Here is a 26,191-nt window from a genome sequence, read left to right as displayed (position 1 = left end):
CTACCAGAAAGCGCCGTAGCTGAGTTAATCGCTCCCGAACCCGGGTCTCTGAGGGAATAATATCAGTTTTCCATACCAGCGCAAGTTCACATCTCGCTGCCATTATCACTAACTGAGCAATCCTCTACTTAGCATGAGGTAGATCGGCCGGTACATTCAGTAGCGCATTCTCGGGTTTAAGAATGATCTGCACCCCAAGTATCTGGTGGAGAACATTTGTTATGTATTGCCAATAAGTAGCTACCTTAGCACATGACCACCACAAGTGATAAAAAGTTCCCACTTGACCACACCCTTTCCAACACCGCGGAGATATCCGGGGTGCAATTTTGTGAATCCTATCCGGTGAGTAATACCACCGAAATAAGAGTTTATAGCAATTTTCAGCTAAGGTCGTATACTGTGACGCCTTCTTAGTGGCCGCAAAAATTTCATCCCACTGCTCTTTAGATAAGGGCCTTCCCAGATCCGTCTCCCATGCCCGCATATACCAAAGTTTCCGGTCTGGGTCTGCATTAAAAAAAGCATAGATTCTGGATATTACTTTCTTCAGACCATCGGCATGGTCACACCAATGCTCCATCTGCGTTTTGCCCTTGTCAAGTTCACACCCGACCCCCTCCTTAAGAAAATAATGGCGAACCTGAATGTAGGCAAACACATCACCAGATTGTAACTGGAACTGCTCTTGTAGTGCTGGGTATGGAATTAGGGCTCCCTGAGACCACAATTGACCCATTACTCGGATGCCTCTCGCTGCCCACGTCCGAGCAAACGTTGGGCATCTCTCGTGTATTAATAAAGCATTGGCGGTCAAGCTAGAACTATGGAAATATTGTCTATCACCCACTAGGATCTTCCTCCACACCTCCCATAAGTGTAAAGTAGTTTGCACCGTCAGAGGATCAGAACGGAGAGATAGCCAAGCCCGTTTAGGCAACCAGACAGAATCCCGAAGCGGCATCTCTCCCACCAAAGCTTGCTCAATTAAGTGCCATTGTTTCTTTTCGCCCTTCCGATGCCAATCTAGTATGGCTCTCAATTGAGCCGCTGTGTAGTACCATCTAAGGTTGGGTACCCCTAGCCCCCCTTGCAATCGGGTGCGATACATGATTTTGTGGGAGAGCCTAGGAGGCCTACGTCTCCATATGAAGGAGAAGATTTTCCGCTGCCATTGTTTCAGCAACTTAGTAGAAAGATGGATGGGTATTGCTTGAAAGAGGTAGCCCAACCTAGGAAGAATGTTCATTTTAATGGAAGAGATGCGGCCAAACCATGACAAATAAAGGCCCGACCAGCGGTCCAAATCCTGAAAAATTCTCTGAAGGAGTGGGGGATAATTCAATTGGTACAATTCTTGAAGATCTTTGCTAATATTTACCCCGAGATATTAAATTTTCCGTGGGGCCCACTTGAACGAGAACTGGGATTTCATACGATGCAATTCTGGCTCAGGTACAGTAACATTTAAAATTTCCGATTTGTCTATATTCAGCTTAAAGCCGGACACTTCACTAAAGCTCTGCAATTCTCGCAGCGTCTCGCCCAGGGATTGGACTGGATTGGTGAGGGAGAATAGCACGTCATCTGCGAACATGGACATCTTGTACTCCACGCCCCCAAGATTTACCCCAGAAATTTGCGAATTGGCTCGCACTTTAATAGCTAGAGGTTCCAGAAAGATGGCAAATAACAAGGGGGACAACGGACACCCTTGTCCCTCTATCAATGGAAAACGCCTCGGAGTACGTGCCATTTACTTTCACTCGAGCCTTAGGACCATTATATAGCTGTCGTATACAATTTAAGAAGAAAGGGCCAAAATTCAGACGCTTCAGTGTGGAAAATAGAAATGGCCAATGGACCATGTCAAATGCTTTTTCAGCGTCCACTGACAAAAGCACCAATGGAATATCCCTATCTCGAGCCCACCAAATCAAATCTACAATTTTTCTAATATTGTCGGAGGCCATTCTTCCTGGAATAAAACCCGCTTGGTCAGTGTGTATCAACCGAGGCAGGATTCTATTAAGGCGGGTGGCTAGGACCTTGGCCAATAGCTTGAGGTCCACATTGATAAGGGAAATTGGCCGATAGGATCCGCACTGCGACAGGTCCCGTCCAGGTTTACCAATAACAGTAATTCCTGCAGTGTTGGATTCCGGCCCCAAAGAGTTCCCGTCCCGCAGATGATTAAAAAAATATTTTAAGGGGGGAAGAAGATCGGAAGAAAATTTCTTATAAAAAGCCGAAGAATAGCCATCTAAGCCTGGGGCCTTACCTGGCTTAAGACCTTTAATAGCCTCAGCTATTTCTTCCTGCGTTATCTCCTTTTCTAAGAAGGTACGCTCTTGCTCAGTTAGTGGGGGTAGATCGATATTTTGCAAATAGTTCTCTATGTGGTCTAACTCAATGGTGGTGTCAGCCGAATACAGCTCACCATAGAATTGCTGAAACCTACCTCTAATGTCAGGGGGAGAAGTAAGCAGCTCCCCATCAATACTTCAGAGCTCCGTAATCTGAGATTGCGACTGCTTCAGTTTCAAGTAATGAGCTAATAACCGCCCTGATCTATTTCCCCATTCAAATTTTTCTCGCGTCTGCAGAAACAATTTGGCCTTCAACTCCGCATCAGCTATCTGTTGTAATTCAGCCCTGGCCTGCTGAAGTTGGGTATAGGTGGATTTATCCAAAGTGACTTTATGTACGGCGGACAATCTAGCTATAGTATCATGCAAAGATTGCTTCACCTGCAACTGCTGCTTTTTAAGATACGAGCCTCTAGAAATTAAATGGCCTCTCGTAACTGCTTTCAGGCATTCCCAAACTACACAAGGGTCACCAGTATTTGTAGCCAAGTATGCAGTCAGCATCTCCCCAAGTGTGCGACAGAAATCATCATCTAGAAGCAAAGAGTCATTCAGCCTCCAAGGACTAAAGCCTTTCCCCTGCCCCTTATCTTCTAGCTCTAGGCTGATAAGTGCATGGTCAGACCATGTAATCGGAGCAATATTCGCCCCTTTGACCCTCCCAAGTGACATCTTGTCCAAAAGAAAAAAGTCTATACGAGAATATGAATGATGTGACATAGAAAAGAAAGTGTACTGTTTGTCAGTGGGGTGATGCTGACGCCATACATCAGATAGGTGCCAGTGCAGAGCAAGAGATCTCAGTTTCTTCCTGGGTTTTCCAGATCCCATGTGAGGGCTCCCTGTATTATCAAGTTTTGGACACATAGTCAAATTAAAATCACCCACCAAAATGATTGTACCTTCTCCCTGTTCGTTTAAGAGGCGGTCCAAGGAAACAAAGAAATCTTGTTGTTGGTTATGAGGAGCATAGACATTCAAGAGAGTGAACACTTCCCCCCTGTACTCAAATTTTACCAACACATATCGTCCACATAGGTCGGTTACATGGGATTTGATAACATAGTCTAGCCCCTGTTTAAATAAAGTACAGACACCCGTATACTTCTGATTTTTATGGGCAGGCGAAAACAAACTGTAGGCAAACATAGGCCAGTTCAATAAGTGTTCATATCGCCGCTTCAAGTGAGTTTCTTGTAGACATATAATGCCCGCTGTCTGGCTAATAATATCCTGCTTTAACAATTGTCTTTTGCGCGGGATATTAAGTCCCTTGACATTCAAGGAGATAATTTTAAGCGCCATCAAACCATATGGACAAGTATTGGATAATATACTTCACACCTAACCCCTCAAATCCAAAGCCCGGACTGGACACCCGATCCCATCTCACCACTCCCCTCTGTCTTAAACAGAAAAGCAGGACAGGTGCGCAGTGTAGTTTTGACCAGCAACCCCTCCGGGCACCAGAGCCTCTCGTCTCTTCAGCGTTAGGCAGCCTTAAGTCCCAGCACCCCCTCCTCTCACCCCCCTCCCACCCCACTCCCCCTCCCCCTCCCCAGCCATCTCAGCCATGATAACATGGCATACCTGCCAAGGCAGGCCAGTAGAGCTGTTCGTCAACAACAGAACAGAGCCATCCCCTCCCCCACCCCCCACCACCACAACCCTCCCCCCTCCCCAACCCCGCTCCCTAAATCTCAACGAAGGAGAAACGATCCCGCTTCCCAACCGCAGTTACACAAACATATCAATCAACCCCAAGAGAAACAGCTCCAAATAGGGATAAACTTAAATTGAAAAGGCATTTCAGCACTTGCCAGAGTATCATAACCAACAAAGTCTCGCTAGAAGTCCTTTCAGTCTATCCCCTCTGCGTCGCCAGCATCTCTCCGTCCATCATTCCGTCGTAGGCGGCGGCCTCCCTTTTCCACTCTCTGCCACTTCGCTGGTTCCTGCCTGCTGGGGCCAACCGGAGGTGGCGGCGCTGCTACCGCGATGCCTGCAGCTTTCAAAATGGCCGCCGCTTCATCCGGGTTACTCGCACGAGACGTCGTGCCTTGGATAGTGACAGCTATCCCCACCGGGAACAGCCAACGGTACCTGATTTTGTCCTTGCGGAGCACCGCTGTGAGATGCTGATAGGATTGCCGACGTTGCAGGGTCCCCGGGGCAAGGTCTGCGAACACCGAAATGCTGTGTCCGTCCCACTGCCAGGTTTGTTGCTTTCGCGCCGCCATCAGGACCTTCTCCTTGTCTGGATAGCGCAGGAAACAGGCAATTATATCTCGCGGAAGGTTTCCCCTGCGCGGGCCGAGAGTGCGATGCACTCTTTCCAGTTCGACGGGTCCCACAGACTTGTCACCAGGCTGATCGCCGCTTTGTTCAAGAAAAAATTTACTCAGGGAGCAAACCACCTCATGGCAATCGCCATATTGTTCAGTCTCGGGGATCCCACGAAACCGCAAATTACTCCTGCGGTTCCGGTTTTCCAAGTCCTCCAGTTTTAGTAGCATGTTGTCTCTATCCGTGATCAGTGAGGCATATTGTTGTTGCAAGGTCCCCACTTTATGTTCCTGGGCTTCCAGTCTGGTATCACAGTCGTCCACTCTGCGGCCTACGTCGCTCATCTCCTCCTTCAATTCAGCCATCCTTTCCAACAACTCTCTCCTATTGTCCTTCATATCCTTCCGGAGGTCGCTAAACCATTGTCTAAACTCCGATCGGGTAGGTAAATCCGACCCTTCAGTGCTCTGCGCTACTGTTGGCAAGTCAGTTTCCTCCTCCGAGAGGACAGCCAAGTCTGGGCCTGCTCCACTCTCAGGATCATCCATCTCTCCTCCTGCTTTTAAATAAGAGAAACGGCGCAGATCTGGTCCCTTTTTCTTCTGAGACATAACTTAGTGTTATATCAAGGGTGGATCGCTGATTAAAGTCGCGCTGGAGCGGGGATGGCCGGAGATTGTAGCAATATTAGCTCGTGGTGGAAGGGAGCTCACAGCTCAAGCTGCCATTCCACTTGCTGACGTCACAGCCCTCCTGTTTCCTGTCTTTTAACCAGTTTGTAATCCAGGAAAGGACATCGCCTCCTATCCCATGACTTTTTAGTTTTTTTAGAAGCCTCTCATGAGGGACTTTGTCAAACGCCTTCTGAAAATCCAAATATACCACATCTACCGGTTCACCTTTATCCACATGTTTATTTACCCCTTCAAAAAAAGAAGCAGATTTGTTAGGCAAGACTTCCCTTGGGTAAATCCATGTTGACTGTTCCATTAAACCATGTTTTTCTATATGCTCTATGATTTTGATCTTGAGAATAGTTTCCACTATTAGTTTTAGTTGCCTAGCTGCCTCTGCAGCACCAACAACTGCATTTTTCAGTGGTAAAAAAAAAAAAAGAAATGAACACTTTACCTCCTCAACATGTCTGGAAAAAATAAAAAAAATCTACCATGAATGAATTCAAGAACTGTATCGGTGGCAAGGTAATGTCCCTCATGGATGGGCATGGGCTTTGCTATCAATGCCTTGGCCAGGATCATGATCAGGCAAACTGCTATGCCTGCACACAATTGACCTTGCTTTTCCAGTGCTCCAGGGCAAACAGAATTGAGGAGCTGTTTAAAGATCTTTGGAGTCGCAGTAGGTTTTTTTCCTGCAGTGCAGGGTCATCTGCTTCACTAGGAAGAGAGTTGAGCAGGAGCTTCTCAGAAACTGTCCCCCATCTGTCCAGGCAGTGCCATGGGGTCAAGTAGTGCAAGCTGCCCTGCATCGAATAAGTGGCATCATTCACTGGGGCCAGCAGAGCTTGCATTGAAGAAACATAAGTCCTGAAAGAATGGTAAATCAGCAGTCTATGCATTGAGTATCGGCATTGTTAGTACAAGCATACATTGGAACAATGCGCGGTGCGCCTATGCACTTTGATGCACGATGCATCAGTTTATTTACTCAGCACGTGATGCATTACTGCCCATGGTATATAGGGGCCTGTGTTGCTTTGATGCATCTCGATGCATTGGCTCATCTATATCAGGGGTGCTCAAACCAATCCTATGGGCCCCCCCCAGCCAGTTGGATTTTCAGAATATCCCTAATGAATAGGCATGAGAAATATTTGCCTACACAGGAGATAGTGCATGCAAATAAATCTAATACATATTCATTAGAAATACCCTAAAAAACTGACTGGCCTCAATAGGACTGGTTTGAGCATCCGTGATTTATATGACCGATGGATGCACAGCATCGTTGACCCACCTAAACTAACAATCTCAATGCAGCCAATGTATGCATCATCAAAGCATCCTTGCTCTGCACTGTCCTTGTCAATGCAGCTTGTGAAAGATCCCTTGAAACGCTCGAAACAAAATTTATCTACGACATTCAGGCATTCGACTTCATCAAAGTAATCGACACATCGAGCCCTGGCTGAGTCATCAGGCTTCAATGCTTACAAAGCTTTACACAGATCACCCTAGGTCAGTGGCAGAAGGGGTCATATTACCTCTGCACTTTCCAGTTACTAGAGCCCTGACTCCTTTCAGACTGTTAGGGGATGGTTTCTGCTTGGAAACTACAGATCTAGTCTGTTCCATAGTACTGCTTACTTCCAGTAAAGCCACCTTTTGAGTTGCAAAACCTGTTCTTGTCTCAGAAGAGGATATGCCAACACCAGTTCAGAGGACAACTCAGTTGCTGGACCAGATTGCAGGTATAGTGAGAAATATCTTTATCCCTTTTGGTTAAGGTCAGAAGGAACTATCCAGCCACTTCTCTCCAGCTGTGCTGCAGCAACCTTTTAGACAGGCTAGGTCACACCCTAGATCTTGTTTTTTACATTCCCTGGTCCGACCATTTCTTGATACATGTATCTGGAAGTCTCAAGAGCGAACCGTCTAATAATACTGATGATTCTAAGAAAATCTATAAAAGAAGGAAAATCGATCCTGAAACATTCATAAATGACTTGCTACCAAATCTCCCTTCAATAACTGGAACAGACATTGACCATCTGGTTAACACCTGAAATTCATCAATTTCAAAACCCCTAGAATACCGTAGCTCCAAGAAAATTATGTACCATTACTTCCAAGCCTAAAGCTGCTTTGTTCTCACCTACTTTACATAATATGAAAACCAATGTTAGACGCCTTGAAAGACGACGGTGTAAGAATCCATCAATAGAGCGGAAAAATGCCTATTTCAGCCACTTAAAAAAAAAATACAAAAAAGAAATCTATCATGCAAAAAAATCCTTTTATGCAAATAAAATACAGTTCGCCAATGGCAACCCTAATATCCTGTTCAACATTATAAAATCCCTAACCTGGCAAAGAACTGTAGCACACAATAATATCTCTAATCCCTACTGCAACAAAATTGCTCATCACTTCCAAGACACAATATCTAAAATTTCCTTGGAATTCTCGCATCTGCCTATCCCTAAAATAAGCTTACTTCCATTGATATGTTTCAGTCTGGGGTTTTTTTTTTGCAATATCATTTTTATTGTGAAGAATTGCAATTCCTCAATCTCAGAGAGGTATACAAAAACGATACCAATAAGGTAACAATCAATACAGTGTATCGCAAATCTTCATTTTAAACAACTTCTTCCACCCCTATATTCAAACTGAACACCCCAAGCTGAGCCCACTCTCATTCGACCATGCATACCAATCACACCGCACACATCCCACTCATACAACCAACCTCACCTACCAACAAGCACATCCCCTCCCCCCCCCCCCAAAAAAAAAACCCCTGCCCAGAAGTCCCAAGTCCCATATATGGAAATTTGATCCTTGACGGAAGAGAAAACAGAGAAGAACTGCATTATAGTCCATCTAAAGGTTTAGTTGCAGAGGAAGCAGTGGAATACCAATTGACACAGTAGCCTGCAGTAAGCAAATGACCTGGACGATCTGGGGAAAGAAGAGAGTAGTAATGAGCCCAGCAATCTGCATATTTCTGGTCCGTTGTCTTAGGTGATTTTGTATAATCCATCCGCGCCAGCAGTGCCATGTCCATCATATGGTGATGCCAGGCCGCAAGTGACGGCGTAGCTAAGGGATCTATCCAATCAGCAAGTATAGTACGGCATGCTAATAAAACCACAATCTGGCCAAAGCGATGGATTCTTCTACTGTATCACGATTACTCGCTAAACTAAAAATCTCAAATTCACCCTACAACCCCTGTCCAGGCTATCTGCTAAAAGATAATTGAACACATCTCTCCGGTCATAACGCAACTAGTTAATCTATCTCTTAATATCGGAATATTCCCTAACTTTTTAAAACAAACCTCCATCCTACCTGTTCCAAAAGAAAAAAAAACACTGACCGCAATGACTTCACTAACTTCCAGCCTATAGCTTCTTTTACCACTCTTGCTAAAGTCTTTGAATCCACAGTCCTCCACAAACTAACAGAATACATTACTGATAATAACATCCTCCACTCAAATCAACATGGCTTCCGAAAAGGAAGCATAAACGTTGGCAAGTTAAATGTAAGACATTGATAAGACAGGCTAAGAGAGAATTTGAAAAGAAGTTGGCTGTAGAGGCAAAAACTCACAGTAAAAACTTTTAAAAATATATCTGAAGCAGAAAGCCTGTGAGGGAGTCAGTTGGACCGTTAGATGATCGAGGGGTTAAAGGGGCACTTAGAGAAGATAAGGCCATCGCGGAAAGATTAAATGATTTCTTTGCTTCGGTGTTTACTGAAGAGGATGTTGGGGAGGTACCCGTAATGGAGAAGGTTTTCATGGGTAATGATTCAGATGGACTGAATCAAATGACGGTGAACCTAGAAGATGTGGTAGGCCTGATTGACAAACTGAAGAGTAGTAAATCACCTGGACTGGATGATATACACCCCAGAGTTCTGAAGGAACTAAAAAATGAAATTTCAGAACTATTAGTAAAAATTTGTAACCTATCATTAAAATCATCCATTATACCTGAAGACTGGAGGTTAGCATATGTAACCCCAATATTTAAAAAGGGTTCCAGGGGCGATCCGGGAAACTACAGACCGGTTAGCCTGACTTCAGTGCCAGGAAAAATAGTGGAAAGTGTTCTAAACATCAAAATCACAGAACATATAGAAAGACATGGTTTAATGGAACAAAGTCAGCATGGCTTTACCCAGGGCAAGTCTTGCCTCACAAATCTGCTTCACTTTTTTGAAGGAGTTAATAAACATGTGGATTAAGGTGAACCGGTAGATATAGTATACTTGGATTTTCAGAAGGCGTTTGACAAAGTTCCTCATGAGAGGCTTCTAGGAAAAGTAAAAAGTCATGGGATTGGTGGCGATGTCCTTTCGTGGATTGCAAACTGGCTAAAAGACAGGAAACAGAGAGTAGGATTAAATGGGCAATTTTCTCAGTGGAAGGGAGTGCACAGTGGAGTGCCTCAGGGATCTGTATTGGGACCCTTACTGTTCAATATATTTATAAATGATCTGGAAAGAAATACGACGAGTGAGATAATCAAATTTGCAGATGACACAAAATTGTTCAGAGTAGTTAAATCACAAGCAGATTGTGATAAATTGCAGGAAGACCTTGTGAGACTGGAAAATTGGGCATCCAAATGGCAGATGAAATTTAATGTGGATAAGTGCAAGGTGATGCATATAGGGAAAAATAACCCATGCTATAATTACACAATGTTGGGTTCCATATTAGGTGCTACAACCCAAGAAAGAGATCTAGGTGTCATAGTGGATAACACATTGAAATCGTCGGTGCAGTGTGCTGCGGCAGTCAAAAAAGCAAACAGAATGTTGGGAATTATTAGAAAAGGAATGGTGAATAAAACGGAAAATGTCATAATGCCTCTGTATCGCTCCATGGTGAGACCGCACCTTGAATACTGTGTACAATTCTGGTCGCCGCATCTCAAAAAAGATATAATTGCGATGGAGAAGGTACAGAGAAGGGCTACCAAAATGATAAGGAGAATGGAACAACTCCCCTATGAGGAAAGACTAAAGAGGTTAGGACTTTTCAGCTTGGAGAAGAGACGACTGACGGGGGATATGATAGAGGTGTTTAAAATCATGAGAGGTCTAGAACGGGTAGATGTGAATCGGTTATTTACTCTTTCGGATAGTAGAAAGACTAGGGGGCACTCCATGAAGTTAGCATGGGGCACATTTAAAACTAATCGGAGAAAGTTCTTTTTTACTCAACGCACAATTAAACTCTGGAATTTTTTGCCAGGGAATTTGGTTAGTGCAGTTAGTATAGCTGTGTTTAAAAAAGGATTGGATAAGTTCTTGGAGGAGGTCCATTACCTGCTATTAAGTTCACTTAGAGAATAGCCACTGCCATTAGCAATGGTTACATGGAATAGACTTAGTTTTTGGGTACTTGCCAGGCTCTTATGGCCTGGATTGGCCACTGTTGGAAACAGGATGCTGGGCTTGATGGACCCTTGGTCTGACCCAGTATGGCATTTTCTTATGTTCTTATGTTCTTAATGGTAACATGGAATAGACTTAGTTTTTGGGTATTTGCCAGGTTCTTATGGCCTGGATTGGCCACTGTTGGAAACAGGATGCTGGGCTTGATGGACCCTTGGTCTGACCCAGTATGGCATTTTCTTATGTTCTTCTTAACCCTGCTTCTTTCCTCCTTTGATTCTATCATCTGAGGCGTTCATGCTAATGTAGATTACATTATGGTTCTCCTTGACCTCACCACAGCCTTTGATACATTAAACCATGATATACTCCTCACTAGTTTATAATTTATAGGCATCAAGGATACAGTGCTTCAATGGTTCTCCTCATTTATTTCTAACTGTCCTCGGTCTCAGCAAATTAATTTGGTACTCATCACTCAGACTAGTATTCTAGTACATCTGGAGTTTCACAAGGACCCGCCTTGTCTGCCATGTTGTTCAACATCTATTTATGTCCTCTTTGTCACATTTTAACAGGCTTAGGCATAGATTTCAAAATCTGTGCTGACGATATACAACTTCTTATACCTTATACCTCCTCCTGGACTCAGACATTTTTTACAAACCACTCTTTACCTAGAGACCATAAAAATCTGGTTATCACATAACAAATTAAATGCCGCAAAAACTGAAATCCTTCATCCATTATACCCCACTCCTCTTGCTGCCCCCCCCCCCACCCGATACCTTATATTTGATAAATATTCAGTTCCCATTGTTTTGCATGCTCGTAACCTAGGAGTCACCCTTGATTGTAATCTATCTATGACAACCTACATTTCCAAAGTGGTAAAAACATCTTTTTACAAACGTAACCTCCTAAAAAGATTAAAACCCCTGTTATATCCTTCTGATTTCAGTTCTGTTTTACAAGACCTCATACTTTCTGGATTGGATTACTGCAACTCACTATATATAGGCCTTCTAGACTCAACAATCCGTCTGCTCCAACTTATCCAAAATGCTGCAGCTCGCCACCTTACAAGCACAAAAATCAGAGAACACATTACACCAATCCTTCTCGACCTCCACTGACTCCCAATTCATCAATGCATTCATTACAAAATTCTGATGTTAATCTTCAATTTAATCTATAATTCTACTACTGTCTGGCTGTGTACCTCCCTGCATCTGTACCAACCCCCGCTTCACATTCAATTGCTAAAAATCTCTGCCAGGTACCAACTGTCAAAATTGTCAGGCTTGAAATCACAAGAAAATGTGCCTTCTCGGTGGCAGATCCAGCTCTTTCAAATTTCATCCCAGCAGATCTTAGACTCCTGACTAATCCCAAAGAATTCAGGAAAAAAATTAAAACCAACCTTTATCATCTTTGATAAACTAAACTTAACCTAACACTTCCCTTTCAAGCTTACTTTTATTTAACCATACATCTAGTTAACAGCTGTATTGTTAAATGTCAACTTTTAAAGACCTCTTTTGTTTAAGCGATACACAAAAGATTTTAAATAAATAAAATGGAGTCCCAATTTCACCTATAGGGGTGAATGCATCATCAAAACTCTTAATACGGGGTTGTTCATCATCCCACTCAATTGCAGCAGAGTCAAGTCAGACTGAGGTATTGTCCAGGCAGTTCCCTTCAGGGGTGATGGAAGAGCCTCCCGGTTCACCTTCATCGCCATTGAGGTCCTGGATTATGGGATTAGAACAAAGATCTACTGGTATACCTTCTGACACACTCCCAGATCTTCCTGTGCTTACTTCGCCCCTGGAGGACATGACATATTCAAAGTTCATAGAAAAGATGGGGATAATGCTTGCCATCAATGTACGAAAAGATAAAGACCTATGCTTGAGAAGTCTTTATCCACATATTGCTCCACATATTAGATACTCCAGACTCAGCAGTTCTTCCAGTCCATAACATTCTAAACTTATTACAAATCAGAATGTGGCAAAGAGCTATCTCCAGCATTCCTACAGCTAGGAAACTAGATTTAAAATAGAGTCCAAAAAATCACCGGAATTTAGTGTCATGCAGCTGCCACACCACTCATTTGTGGTGAAATCCACCCAGAAAAAAAGCAAAAAAGATGAGAATCCATTCAGATTCACCCCAGAGAAGTATCATATGTTGCTGGAAAATTTTGGCAAGAGATATTTTCAGAACCCCATGCTTAACATTCATATTGCTACTTTCCAATTCTGTATGGTTCACTATCTTCATAACTGCATTCAAAAACTAAAGCCTTTTCTGCAGCCTATGAAAACTGGGAGTTGCCCCCAACTGCTGCTTGATGCAGAAGAATGTGTTTGTCACCTTCTCCATTCTGTCTGAGTTGTTCACCTTTTTTTTTAATTTACCTCCTCAGCTTCGACAGGAATCAGGCATGTGGCATAGCTTAGAGCAAGTATGATAGAGATGATATATGTGAGAAATTGGTGGACCTCTCTTGTTTGGGGGACAACCTGTGTGGCGAAAAACTGAGAAACAGTCGCTCAAATAAAAGAACAGTGTATGATGATCCAATTCCTTTTGACAGGTCCCTAGCAGCCTTCCACTTCAAAAACTCCTTTGCTTACAAAAGGCCACACTTCCAAAGACGCCAGTTCCAGTCTTTTCAATAGTACCATCTGCCGCCACTTCCGGCCAGACCTCATCAGTATGAATGCTGTCAGCCTAAACCCATGAAACAGACCCAGCCTAAAATTGCCATGCATTGATAAATCTGAGTCTAAAATGAGCCCTAAATTCTGCACCTGAGATGTTAATGGTAGTTTAACCTTCAAAAATAAAAGCTTCTGAGTGATCTGATGAGGGATATCTGCACCATAACAGCTTGGTTTTGTCGATATAGAGAGCTAGTTTATTGTGGAATAACCAGTGCTAGACTGTGGACAAATTTGAAATGAATTCAAAAGTGGATTCCCACGATGATATCACTGGCATGAAAATTTGGATATCATCTGCATATACTGTAGTTTAAAATGAATGCCGAAGGCAGCAAACAGTTTGCATAATGGAGTGAGAGAAATATTAAATAAGGCTGCAGATAGTGCCGAACCCTGCAGAATACTTGTAGAAACGTGGAAGTTGCTGATGCCATTCTCGTGCAGTCTGATAGAAAGGATTTAAACCAAGATAATGCCATACCATCAAGTCCTGTTTCTTTAAGTTGACGTGTTAGGATATGACTGTTAATAGTGTTGAATGTTGCTGAGATGTCAAGTAAAACCATAATACATTTTATCCCACTATCGAAACCTCTATTGTATTGTTACTAGATAAGAGCAAGGTTTTGGTGCTGAAATACTTGCAGAAACCAAATTGCAGAGAATCAAAAAAAGCATTCCCTTTCACAAAATCAGTAAGTTGTTAAGCAGCAGTTTCAGTGACTTTTGACACACAGAGAAATGATTAGATGGGTCTGTAATTAGCTTGTTCAGATGGGGTCAAAGTAGGTTTCTTTAGAAAGGGACATTTAGATGCCTGTTTTAAAGAAATGCGCAAGAAACTAATGAAATCTGGGATCTGTACAAAATGGAACGAAACTCCAATATCAACCCTGTATCTAGAGTTCATTAACCATACTCTCTGTCAACAGAAACTCCAACAATGGGTGCAGAGAAAAACTAGAAGGTTCTTCCTTCAAATCACCATACAAAACAAATTCAGCCACTGGCCAGCTAGGAAAGTTAGCCATATAAAATTATCCAGCTAACTCAGCAGTTGTATTCAGCTGCAAGGGCATGTTGAATATACCCAGCTATGTTAAAGTTTACTGAATAAACTGTTCGGCTTCCCTAAAGTTATCTGGCTATGTTAGCCAGATAAAGCTGAAAATTGGTATTTATCGGCAGACTTAGCTGGATAGCTGGCTCTGCCCCAGAACCCCCAGCCATGCCAGGGAAGTAGACTGATAACATTTTAACGGAATAAACAGTTATATGGCTGGCTCAAAACTGGTCAGCATGGTAGGATTTTGAAATCCTGTCATTTATCCGGCTATTGTATTATATCTATCTTTTGTTTTTAAGCAGCATTAATTTATTTGTGAAAGGGGTATAGCAAAATAAATATGCTAAACCAAACTAGCCAAACATATGGTGCAAAATGAGGGTCTCAAAATATTCACACTTTGGTGTAACCTCAGTAACAACAGCACAAGCTCCTTTCAACACCAGGTATTCTGTGATGAAGTATAAAAACCCTGAATAAAAGTCACTCAGAATTTATATAGCAAACCTGCCATACCAAAATAGCATCTACTTTCCAGGACTCAAATAGCAACAACTCTACTTATGAAAAGATAAGAAGCCCTAGAACACCAAATACCTCCTATTAGAAACTGAATACACACAGGATTGTTACAGAGCCTTGTACAGAAGCTGCATGCTAGTAGAATATCTGATCTATGTCGCACTAACACATCCTTAAAAATACAGGATAAGTGACTACAAATTAGAAATAGAAACGTGAAACTAAAACCTGAAATGAAAACCCCAAAAAGTAAACTCTGCATTCAGTACAAAACCAGAAAAATGGAAACGGAAATGCATTTCCTCTTGTGTTGAGCAAAATGCCAAGATACCAGAGTTACACATTCCCAAAGTTGACCTATTCCATTCACTAAGTTAAACAGAAAATGCTTTTCTCTAGCTTTGTTTTCTGAACATTTTATTTTTTTAATCACTTTGGTCTTTGTCTTTGTTTCCTGCTTTCCTATTGTTGATCTACTAACTATTTCATGGTCTTTTGTCCATTTTCTGTTTTTCTCTCCTGTCTTCATGTCCTTCCCTAAATTGTTCTTTCTGATCTTTCTCAATAAAATCATTTTTCTAAATGTCTCTCAGCCTCGCTAAAATATAGATAGATTTCATCCCTCTTTCTTCCCCCTTTCTTCCCCTCAAGTTCTACCTATCCCAACTTTACATCTCCCCAACTTTCCCCTTTATTTCCTGTCTCAGTCCACTTCCTTGTTGGGTTGCTGGCTTCACCATCTCTGGCTATCCTACCTCCTTTTAACTTTTCTTTAGTAGTTGCCTCCTTCAAAACCCTCTGCTCTCCTCAAAGTACAATGCTACTCACATTCCAATCCTCCTTACCTTCCAAATGCCCCTCCCATCTCTTTCCAATTTCTACCTCCCAGCCCCCCTCCCTTCCATACTCCCCTCCCTCATCTTCCAACAATCTTCAGCTTCTGCACACACCCTTCACTTTCTATCCTTCCCATCCCCCTCCTTAACCTTTCAACCCCCTCACTTCCATTCTCCCCTTCTTCCTCCTCTGTCTCCCTCAGCTTCCAATCCCCCATCCCGATACCTCCTTCTCCCCTACTTTCTCTCCCTCTCTCGCTGCTTATAATGCAGGAGAGTGGAACCAGTGGTCAATGCGTCTAATTTCCTCCTTCCTACTGCGCAGATCTACTGTTGGAATCAAGCTGCACAGGAAGGAGAGGAGCTGGTGGCAAGAGGAGGAAGTTAGAAGTACTGGCTGCAGGCTCTGGAAACCTGTGTGTTGAGCCACCAGGTAGATAGGGGATGCTCAGCTGATCTTCATCCCCACAGCATGGGCCATCTCGGAAGGAGAGGAGAAGTGGCAGGAGCAGCAAACTGTGGGGCCATGAGGAAACTGGCTATATCCACTCTTGGGCCCTGCAGACCAGCAACTGTTCTTCGGCCATGGGACTTCAACACCACCACTGCCCTGCAGGCAGTTTTATAAAAGATAGAGGCAGCTCTTTTGTAACTGCATTGGAAGGGGATGCTGATGTGCCCTATGAAACCACACAGATTGCACACCCTAAAAGCTATTCTCCCAGGAGAAGCAGGATGGTAGTCCTCACAGATGGGTGACATCATCAGATGGGGCCCTGTCATGGAACACTTTTGTCAAACACTTTTGGCCCAGCATGCCCCTAACCCTGTGGCCACACGGGGTCCCCCTTCAGTCTCTTTTTTTCCGTGCAGCAGTTGCCTCGCGGTTTTTAGGAGCTCTGTGAGAATTTCTCTCACACTTTTCCTCATGGAAATTTTTAAAGTTTTTCTTCATTTTTCCCCGTCCCAAGGTCCCCCATCATGCACAGACTTCCTCTGACGTTTCGGTAAGTCTTTACCGTGTTTTGAGGTCGGTTCCTGGCGGTGTACTTCTCGGTACCCGATGGCCACCGACCGTGTGCCACCCCTTTTTTCAACATGGCGACTGATTTTCAGAAGTGCCCCGAGTGTCGAGGAGTATGTCCATAACGGACCCGCATAATATCTGCATATTATGCCTTGGGCCTTCCCACGACATCCATCGGTGTCCAAATTGTGCACAAATGACCCCCAAAGGCAGCTGCGCCTGACTGGCGAAGATGGAGCACTTGTTTACCTCCAAGCATTTGTCTCCATCGACCCCAGGTAAAGGCGCATTGAGTCAAGGGGGCCAATCTACCTCGGACCCTTCTCCATCGACACCCCACCAAAAGGACCGAGGAGCGGGTAACCGTCTGTCACTGACGTCGTCACATTCCAGGACTTCTGCATCATCGTCCTCTGTGCCAGAGAAGGACCAGGCCAAACACCGAGAGAAACATCGCCACCAGCACCGGCGTACATCCCCCATCCGGTGCCGGCACCAACACTGGAGCGGCATCAACTTTGGCCGAGCTGCCCCCGAAGAGGGCAGGGGAGAGGAGCCCCCATCCTCCTCTGGAACCAGGACCCTGAAGCGTTCCCCACTGATATCAGTGCCAGACCCCGAGCCTCCACGGACCACCATGGACGCTCCAGTAAAGCCTAACCTGCCTCCTACCCCAGGTGCCGTGTAAGCCACGCTAGCCTTTTGGGATGGTCCAAGAGGCAGTGCTGAGTGCCCTTCGGGGCTTCCAGTCGCCACCGGCACCGGCTCCCATACCACTGCCGGAACCAGCACCCTCAATGTTGGCTCCGCTCCTCGAGCGTTTGGACACCCTTATCGGTGTCCTGTCATCGATGCCCGTTCCATTGGGTTCGGCCGCACCAAGCCAACCACCGATCCATCCCCTGGTCTCGATACCGATTCTGGGTTCTTTGGAGGAAGAAGATGCCCATGGCTCTTCCCCTGTACGGGAACCACAGATGCCAGAGCCAGTTCCAGGACCATCAGGCCTACCAGTGCCCCGATGCTCTCGGCGTTGGTTCCTCCGGCTTCGGTGCCAGTACCGCCTATTTTGGTGCCACCTCACCGTCCATTGGTGCCGCCTTCCCACCCTCTTGGATTTGGGTTTGTTCCTCCATCTGAAGGCCCGGTGGGTGAAGGGGAGTCTCCCTATGACCCGTGGGATGATGCTTCCTCTGAACACTCCTCACAAGTTCTGAGGCGCTTCTGTGAGAGCCGTCACCCACCGGAAGAAAGACTTCGCTCTTCTCCTTTGCCAGCTTTGTCAAGGAAATGTCTGAAACTATTCCATTTAAACTAGAAACGGAGGAGGACTCCAGGCATAAAATGTTGGAGGTACTACAATTTGTAGATGCTCCAAAAGAGATAATGGTGATTCCAGTCCACAAGGTTCTTTTAGGCCTGCACCACCTCTGGGAGCACCCAGGTTCTGTGCCTCCAGTCAACAAAAAGACTGATGCAACGTACCTGGTACAACAAGCCCCAGGATTTCAAAAGAGCCAATTACCCCACCAATCTGTGGTGGTAGAGTCAGCTCAAAAGAAAGCCAAAAGATCACGCCCTCACTCTTCTGCCCCACCTGGGAAGGAACAAAAGACATTAGATGCTTTAGGAAGCAGAGTTTTCCAAGGGTCATTGCTAACGGCTCGTATAGTGGCCTACCAGCTTTACATGTCCCAGTTTAGTAGAAATCTCTGGAAGCAAGTCCAGGAATTCTTGGAGACCCTGCCTGAACAATTTCAAGAGGGCTTGACCTCCATCCTACAAAAAGGACTGGAGGCTGGGAAGTATGAGGTCAGAGCAGCCTACAGTGTTTTTGAAACTGCATCCAGAGTTTCAGCAGCTGGAATTAGTGCCAGGCGCTGGGCTTGGCTTAAAGCCTCTGACCTCTGCCCAGAGGTACAGGACAAATTGGCTGATCTTCCCTGCACAGGAGACAATTTATTTGGTGACAAGATCCAAGAGGCAGTAGCGCAGCTCAAGGATCATCATGAAACCCTGCGCCAACTGTCCACTGTCACTTCAGAGGCCCCTGGTACAGCCCGAAGAGGCATGAGAAGGGATATCAGAAAGCAAATTTATAGGCCACGCAGGTATTACCTGCCTGCAACCCGTGCTCAGACAGCCCGGCCTTTGCATAGAACCCCTAGAACACAGCCAGCCCCCACACTGCTCCTGCAGCGGGTTTTTGATTCCTATCTAGAGAGCAGAAGTCACCCTCCCTTGTACCCCCCAACCAGTTTACTGGTGGGAGGCCGCCTGTGCCACTTTGCCACCAAATGCCACTGTTACCACGACCGATGGATACTGTCTATTGTAACCCACGGTTACCATCTCAACTTCATTAATGTGCCCCCAGACTATCCGCCCGTCCCAGCCTGGAGCCTGAGCTATATCACAGTGCTCCTCGAGGCAGAACTCTCTACCCTACTGCAGTCCAGAGCTGTAGAACCGGTTCCCCGGATGCAGCGATGAAGGGGGTTCTACTCTCGATACTTTCTAATCCCAAAAAAACCCGTTGACATACTTCATATCATGGACCTCTGTGCCTTAAACAAATACCTTCGCAAGGAGCGGTTCAGGGTGGTTTCCTTGGGCACCATGCTTCCACCCCTGCAACAGGGAGATTGGCTCTGCTCTCTAGATCTTCAGGATGTTTATGCCCATATAGCAATATTTCCTCCTCATCGCAAATACCTGAGATTAGTAGTGGTCACAAACACTTTCAGTACAGAGTGCTACCATTCGGCCTTGCCTCAGCACCCCGAGTATTCACCAAGTGTCTGGCAGTTGTGGCAGCACAATTGAGACACGAAAGCGTCCACGTCTACCCATATCTGGATGATTGGCTCCTCAGAAATCCTGCCAGAGAAGAAGTACTCCACTCCCTCCATCTTACCATACAGCTTCTCCAGTCTTTGGGGTTTCTGATAAATTATCCCAAATCCCATCTGACTCATTCACGCTAGCTCTCTTTAATCAGAGCAGACCTAAACACCACCATTGCCAAAGCGGCCCTCCCCGAGGACCGAGCGACAACACTGTCCAACAATCCGGCATAGTCAGATGGCATCGGCTAGTCTGCTCCTAACCTTACTGGGCACATGGCATCCACAGTACACGTCACCCCAGTGGCTCGTCTTGCCATGAGGATGATGCAATGAACCCTAAAATCACAGATCCCAAGCCACTCAACACCTCTCACAGGTCGTCCAGGTAACCAACCAGCTTCGTCAATCTTTGGCTTGGTGGACACGGAAGTCCAATTTACGCAAATGACTACCCTTCCATCTACCACAACCACAAATAACGTTGACCATGGATGCCTCCAACCTAGGCTGGGGAGCCCACGTCAACAGACTGCAAACACAAGGAGTGTGGACCAAAACAGAAGTAGACCACCAGATCAATTTTCTGGAACTCCGGGTGATATGGTATGCCCTATTCACATTCCAGGGTTGCCTATCCAACAAGGTAATCCTGATTCAAACAGACAACCAGGTAGCAATGTGGTATCTCAACAAACGGGGCACAGGCTCTTATCTGCTCTGCCAGGAGATGGTGCAGATCTGGGCCTGGGCTCTCTCGCATTCCATGGTACTGCGAGCCACCTACCTGGCGGGCACAAAGAATGTGATGGCAGACGGTCTCCAGCGGACCTTTCGTCCCCACGAATGGTCCCTAGATCCCTCTATGGCGAGCAGAATTTTCCATCAGTGGGGTCAGCCAGACATCGACCTCTTTACGTCCTTTCATAACTGCAAAGTGGACCGATTCTGCTCTCTGCACTGCACCCGCAAGACACTAACAATGGATGCCTTCACCCACTCATGGAGCACGGGTCTGCTATAAGCGTACCCTCCTATTCCACTCATCAGCAACAATCTCGTGAAGATTCGTCAGAACAGAGGCACACTGATCCTCATTGCCCCATGTTGGCCATGACAAGTCTGGTTTCCCATTCTTCGCGACCTCTCTGTCCAGCAGCCCCTTCGCCTAGGCGCCAACCCTCATAACGCAGAACTAGGGCACGTTACGTCATCCGAACCTCCAGTCTCTGTCTCTGACAGCCTGGATGTTGAAAGGTTGATTGTATACTCACTTGACCTTTCCACTGATGTCTCTCAGGTCCTCGTAGCTTCACGAAAGCCTTCTACTCGGAAATCTTAATGATCAAAGTGGAAGAGGCTCTCCTTGTGGTGCACGCCAAAAGGTCTAGAACCCTTTTCCTGCCCCATTTCAAGGCTCCTTGACTACCTCTGGCACCTCTCGGAATCTAGCCTCCAGACTTCCTCCATCCGGGTACATCTTAAGTGCCATAGCCGCTTACCATACAGGAATAGGGGATGCCTCCATTTCGGCGCAACCCCTTGTAGGGCGTTTTATGAGAGGCTTACTACAGCTGAAGCCTCCACTATGTCCCTCAATTGAGGCCTGGGACCTCAATGTTGTCTTAGCACAGCTCTTGCGTTCTCTGTTTGAGCCCCTACATTCCTGCGAGCTATGACATCTCACTTGGAAAGTTATTTTTCTAGTGGCGATAACATCTGCTCTCAGAGTCAGTGAGCTACAGGCACTGGTAACATATCCACCTTATACAAGATTTCTCCATGACCAGGTAGTGCTCTGCACTCACCCTAACTTGTTGTCAAAGGTAGTGACTGACTTCCACTTGAATCAATCCATAATCCTGCCCACCTTTTTTCTGAGGCCACACTCACACCCAGGTGAGCGGGCTCTGCACTCCTTGGACTGTAAACGTGCACTTGCCTTTTATTTAGACCGCACTGAAGCCCATAGGCAGTCCATCCAACTCTTTGTCCCCTTTGACAAAAACAGACTCGGAGTTGCGATGGGCAAGCAGACCCTGTCCACCTGGTTGGCAGACTGTATTTCATTCTGCTACTAGCAAGCAGGCCTTCCGCTAATTGGACGTGTGAAAGCTCATTCAGTCAAGGCCATGGCAACGTCAGTAGCACACTTCCATTCAGTACTCATTGCCGACATCTGCAAAGTTGCAACTTGGAGCTCTCTCCATACCTTTGCAGCTCATTATTTTCTGGACAAAACTGGCAGCCAGGACAGCGTCTTTGGCCAGTCTGTACTGCATAATTTGTTTCCAGTTTAGGAACTCAAATCTTCCTACCTACAGCCCACTGTGAATCTCAGGCTGCCTTCCATTACCAACAGCACCCCTGTTGTTGTGCCTGTTGCACATTTTTGGGTGCTGGTTGGTTTACTATGTTCTCAGGAACTTGTAGCTCGCTATTTACCCATCTGTGAGGACTACCATCCTGCTTGTCCCGGGAGAAAGCAGAGTTGCTTACCTGTAACAGGTGTTCTCCCGGGACAGCAGGATGTTAGTCCTCACGAAAACCCGCCCGCCACCCCGCGGAGTTGGGTTTGCCTACGTTTTATTAGTTTATTTTTCGCTCGTACGTTTTGCTACAAACAAGACTGAAGGGGGAACCCATATGGCCACAGGGTTAGTGGCATGCTGGGCATGCTCAGTGGTGCCAGTCAAAGTTTTAGAAACTTTGACAAAAGTGTTATGTGACAGGGCTCCATCTGATGTTGCCACCCATCTGTGAGGACAAACATCCTGCTGTCCTGGGAGAACACCTGTTATAGGTAAGCAACTCTGCTTTCCTTTGCTCAGATATATGTATTCCCCCAGTTATATTTTATGCAGAATCCTCCCTTTGTGGAGTTCTGTTAATTCAGAGTCATGTCATCTTGACATGAAGGAACATCTTCAGTGTTAAATCTGTTTTATTTCAAAATTGGTTCTGAACACTTTTTGGCAATAACTGAAGTTGACATAATAGTTATGCTTTTATGAGGACTAGTGATTTTACAAACTCTTTTTAGTCATATATAAGATTTTCATGATGAATTAACCAGTCATTTTAATCAATTTTGACATTGTGTATCCTCTCTGTTTTCTGCAAGAAATAGTTATTTCTACATTTCTTTATTGTCATGCAATGTTATTTCACTTAACACACTCGGAAAACATAAAGTTCAGAAATTAACTTTTTACTTCTTATTTTGTTTTTATTGTTTTTGTAGTTTAGTATACTGTTTTGTTACCTGAAAGTAAATGTGTGTTCAGTATGAGATATATTGCTGTTGGCACTTTCTGAGGATCCTAGAACATAGAAGAGCTCACCTTTGCTTAGCCATTCTAAATGTTTTTTATTTTCGTGAGTTGAGAACAATTTGCTACCTTTTGATAACATAAACAAATATACTTTTTTTTTTAATTGTTTTAGCCTGTTTCAGTAATTAATGGCAAAGAACTGCAGAAACCCCTCATAATCCAGCTCTGTGATCAGTGGGAAAATCCATCTCCAGAACCAAATGTCAAGATTACTCTTGTAAAGGATAGCAGCTTAAAGGTACCTTTGATTGTTGAATATTTCTTTCTAGATTTCAATTTCCTGCTAGTGTAGTTATGTTTATTCCATACCTCCTTTAAGGAATGGTACTGCACAATTACTTTTAGAAATGTCAGCAGTTAGAAGAAATTTTGAAGAAAGATGACTTTTAATATAATCTAGTTCCTAAGCAGAAATACATAAAGCTTTTCCTCTGTCGTCTCCTTTGCCTTGGTATAAGTGCATAAATCAGTGTATCGCTGTGCTGATCTTTGTTGAAAATTTGTTCTAATATTGCCTTGCTAAATCCGAACAAATGTAGCATAAAAGGCTGAACAGCAAACTTAGGGATGGTCATTTTTATGCTGCTTACTATTATCTATTAACAAATGTGGAATAATAAAAGCTTTGATGCAAAAAGAATGCAGACTTAAGACTAAAACTACGAAGTGGAGCAGTAAATCTTTCTCTGAGGACAAGCAGCATGGCAGTCTTCTCATGTGGGTGACATCATCCGATATAGCCTGGCCTGGAACTTTTATGTCAGCGTTTCTAGAACTTTGTGCCTCACTGGGCATGCTCAGCATGCCATTTACCACACATCAATCTCTTCTTTACTGTGGAAACCACCAGTCACATTTCTTCACTCTTCTGCTCCTCATGTCCTTTCTCATAGTTTAAAATTTGCAGGATCATATGTCACAGTTTTGTTTCATCTCAGTGTAGTTTCATGGTACACTTAAGAAGGTTTTTTTGATCATTTTTCTAGGTTTCCATTCTGTCTTCCATGTCTGGTTGGTGTACCATCAGTGTCTGGCGGGCATCAGTCACCAGCTGGTTATTGAGTTAGATTTTACTTATGTAAAATCTAACTCAATAACCAGTTCTCTGTTATTGTATAAATAAATTGTATAAATATTTATTGTATAAAAATGTTATTTTTATACAATAAATCTATATAATTTATAAAAAAAAAGTTTATTGTATATAAATTGTATAAATATAAATATTGTATAAATAAATAAGTTCTCTGTTTATTGTAAACCAATGTGATATCACTATTGAATGTCTGTATATAAAAACTGTTAAATAAATGTATTTTTCACTGTTAGCCATGATTAAACAGACCACTGGCTCCCAGTGGTGCCCTTAGAGTACCAAGGTTATATCTGTCACGGATCCCGATGATAGCAGTATCCTGTGCCAGGGGCATTGCATGACCTCTGAATGTGTCTGAATACAAGCATGACCTCAAAAGCACTTCAGATACTGTAAGACCAATCCATCAGCATCTGAGACATCAACATTAATGAATTCAGGATCTACACTGGTGATACCTTGACTTTGAGCGAGCATTCCACTCCCTTGATATTAGGCATCAGTAGAGATCAGAGGGATAAGCCATTGTCTGCCTCTTTCCGTTTAAAAAAAACATTGGGTTCCACTTCTTCGACACCAGTATCAAGGAGTTCTGATGCCATACATTGAGCACAGACAAAGAAGCACTAACATCAGGCTCTATTGGTGCCTGATGACAAGAGCAGTGATTCCATGGAAAGGAGAACTCATCCTCACCAAAGCCCTAGAAATGACACCAGTTTCCAGACATCCTGATGTCCACCGCCAATCTATCTCTTGGCTCCACTGAAGTCAAAACCACCCTCCTGCCTCCCTTTCGGTGCTGGCATTGGCTGTCTTTTATGAAGAGCTCGTTAAAAGAATATTGCAGACCTTGGAAAAGGCACTGAGAGGCCTTAATGCTCCAGAATAAAGGACATTGGGACCAGCATGTGCAAAAGCTGAGCCACTGCTTGAGTCCCTCCAACTACCCAGCAACCTTTCACCAGTTCTAGTTCTGGAGGGGGAATTGGTGCTGATGGCAGACCAGATGGTGATCTTCAGTCCATTAGGGGAGGAAGCTTCCCCAAGATGCTGGAGTTCCTCAAATTCCAGGCCCAAGCAGACTAGTGCTCCTCCTTTGAGGCTTTGTCTGCTAAATAGACAGTCTAGGTCTTCACCAGCCTACAAGTTGGGATCTGACTGTATACTTTCTTGGGGGTTCAGTTCTAGATCTGATGATGATTGAGGGATTGAAGGGGCTCTTAGGGAAGATAAGACCATTGCAGAAAGACTAAATTGATTCTTTGCTTCTGTGTTTACTAATGAGACTTTTGGGGGGAGATACCAGTTCTGGAGACAGTTTTCAGGGGTGATTTTTCAGATGAACTGAACCAAATCACAGTGAACTGGGAAGATGTAGTAGGCCAGATTGACAAACTGAAGAGTAGAAAATCACCTGAACTAGATGGCATATACCCCAGGGCTCTGAAAGAACACAAAAATGAAGTTTCAGATCTAATAGTATCAATTTGTAACCTATCATTAAAATTGTTCATTGTACCTGAAGACTGGGGGGGGGGGGGGGGGGGGGGGGGGGGTGTGACCAGTGTAGTCCCAGTATTTAAAAAGGGCTCCAGGGATGATCCGGGAAACTTAGGCCAGTGATCCTAACTTCAGTGCTGGAAAAAAATAGTGAAAATTATTCTAAAGAACAATATCACAGAACAAATAGAAACACATGGTTTAATGGAAGACAGCCAGCATGGATTTACCCAAGGAAAGTCTTGCCTCTCAAATCTGCTACATTATTTTTTGAAGGGGTTAATAAACATGTGGATAAAGGTGAACCATGGCAGAGATCAATAAAATCATGAGAGAACTAGAACGGGTGAATTGGTTATTTACTCTTTCATATAATTGAAGGATTGGGGAGACACTCCATGAAGTTTGCAAGTAGCACATTTAAAACAAAATTTTTTTTCACTCAACACACAATTAAGCTCTGGAATTC

The 26,191-nt window shown here is 44.4% G+C and overlaps 1 protein-coding gene across 1 annotated transcript in view; it reads left to right on the top strand.

Annotated features, from left to right (window-relative positions):
• The window catches only part of SMCHD1 (structural maintenance of chromosomes flexible hinge domain containing 1), a 1,156,633-nt gene that overhangs the window by 609,931 nt on the left and 520,511 nt on the right, over positions 1-26,191 (top strand). The window contains 1 exon segment of the mRNA XM_029591083.1: positions 23,236-23,361. Coding sequence (XP_029446943.1) covers positions 23,236-23,361 — 126 coding nt within the window.

Source organism: Rhinatrema bivittatum, chromosome 2, assembly GCF_901001135.1.
Source record: "Rhinatrema bivittatum chromosome 2, aRhiBiv1.1, whole genome shotgun sequence".
NCBI lineage: Eukaryota > Metazoa > Chordata > Amphibia > Gymnophiona > Rhinatrematidae > Rhinatrema > Rhinatrema bivittatum.
The sequence above is the reverse complement of the archived record's forward strand: the minus strand, read 5'-3'. Positions and strand labels throughout refer to the sequence as shown.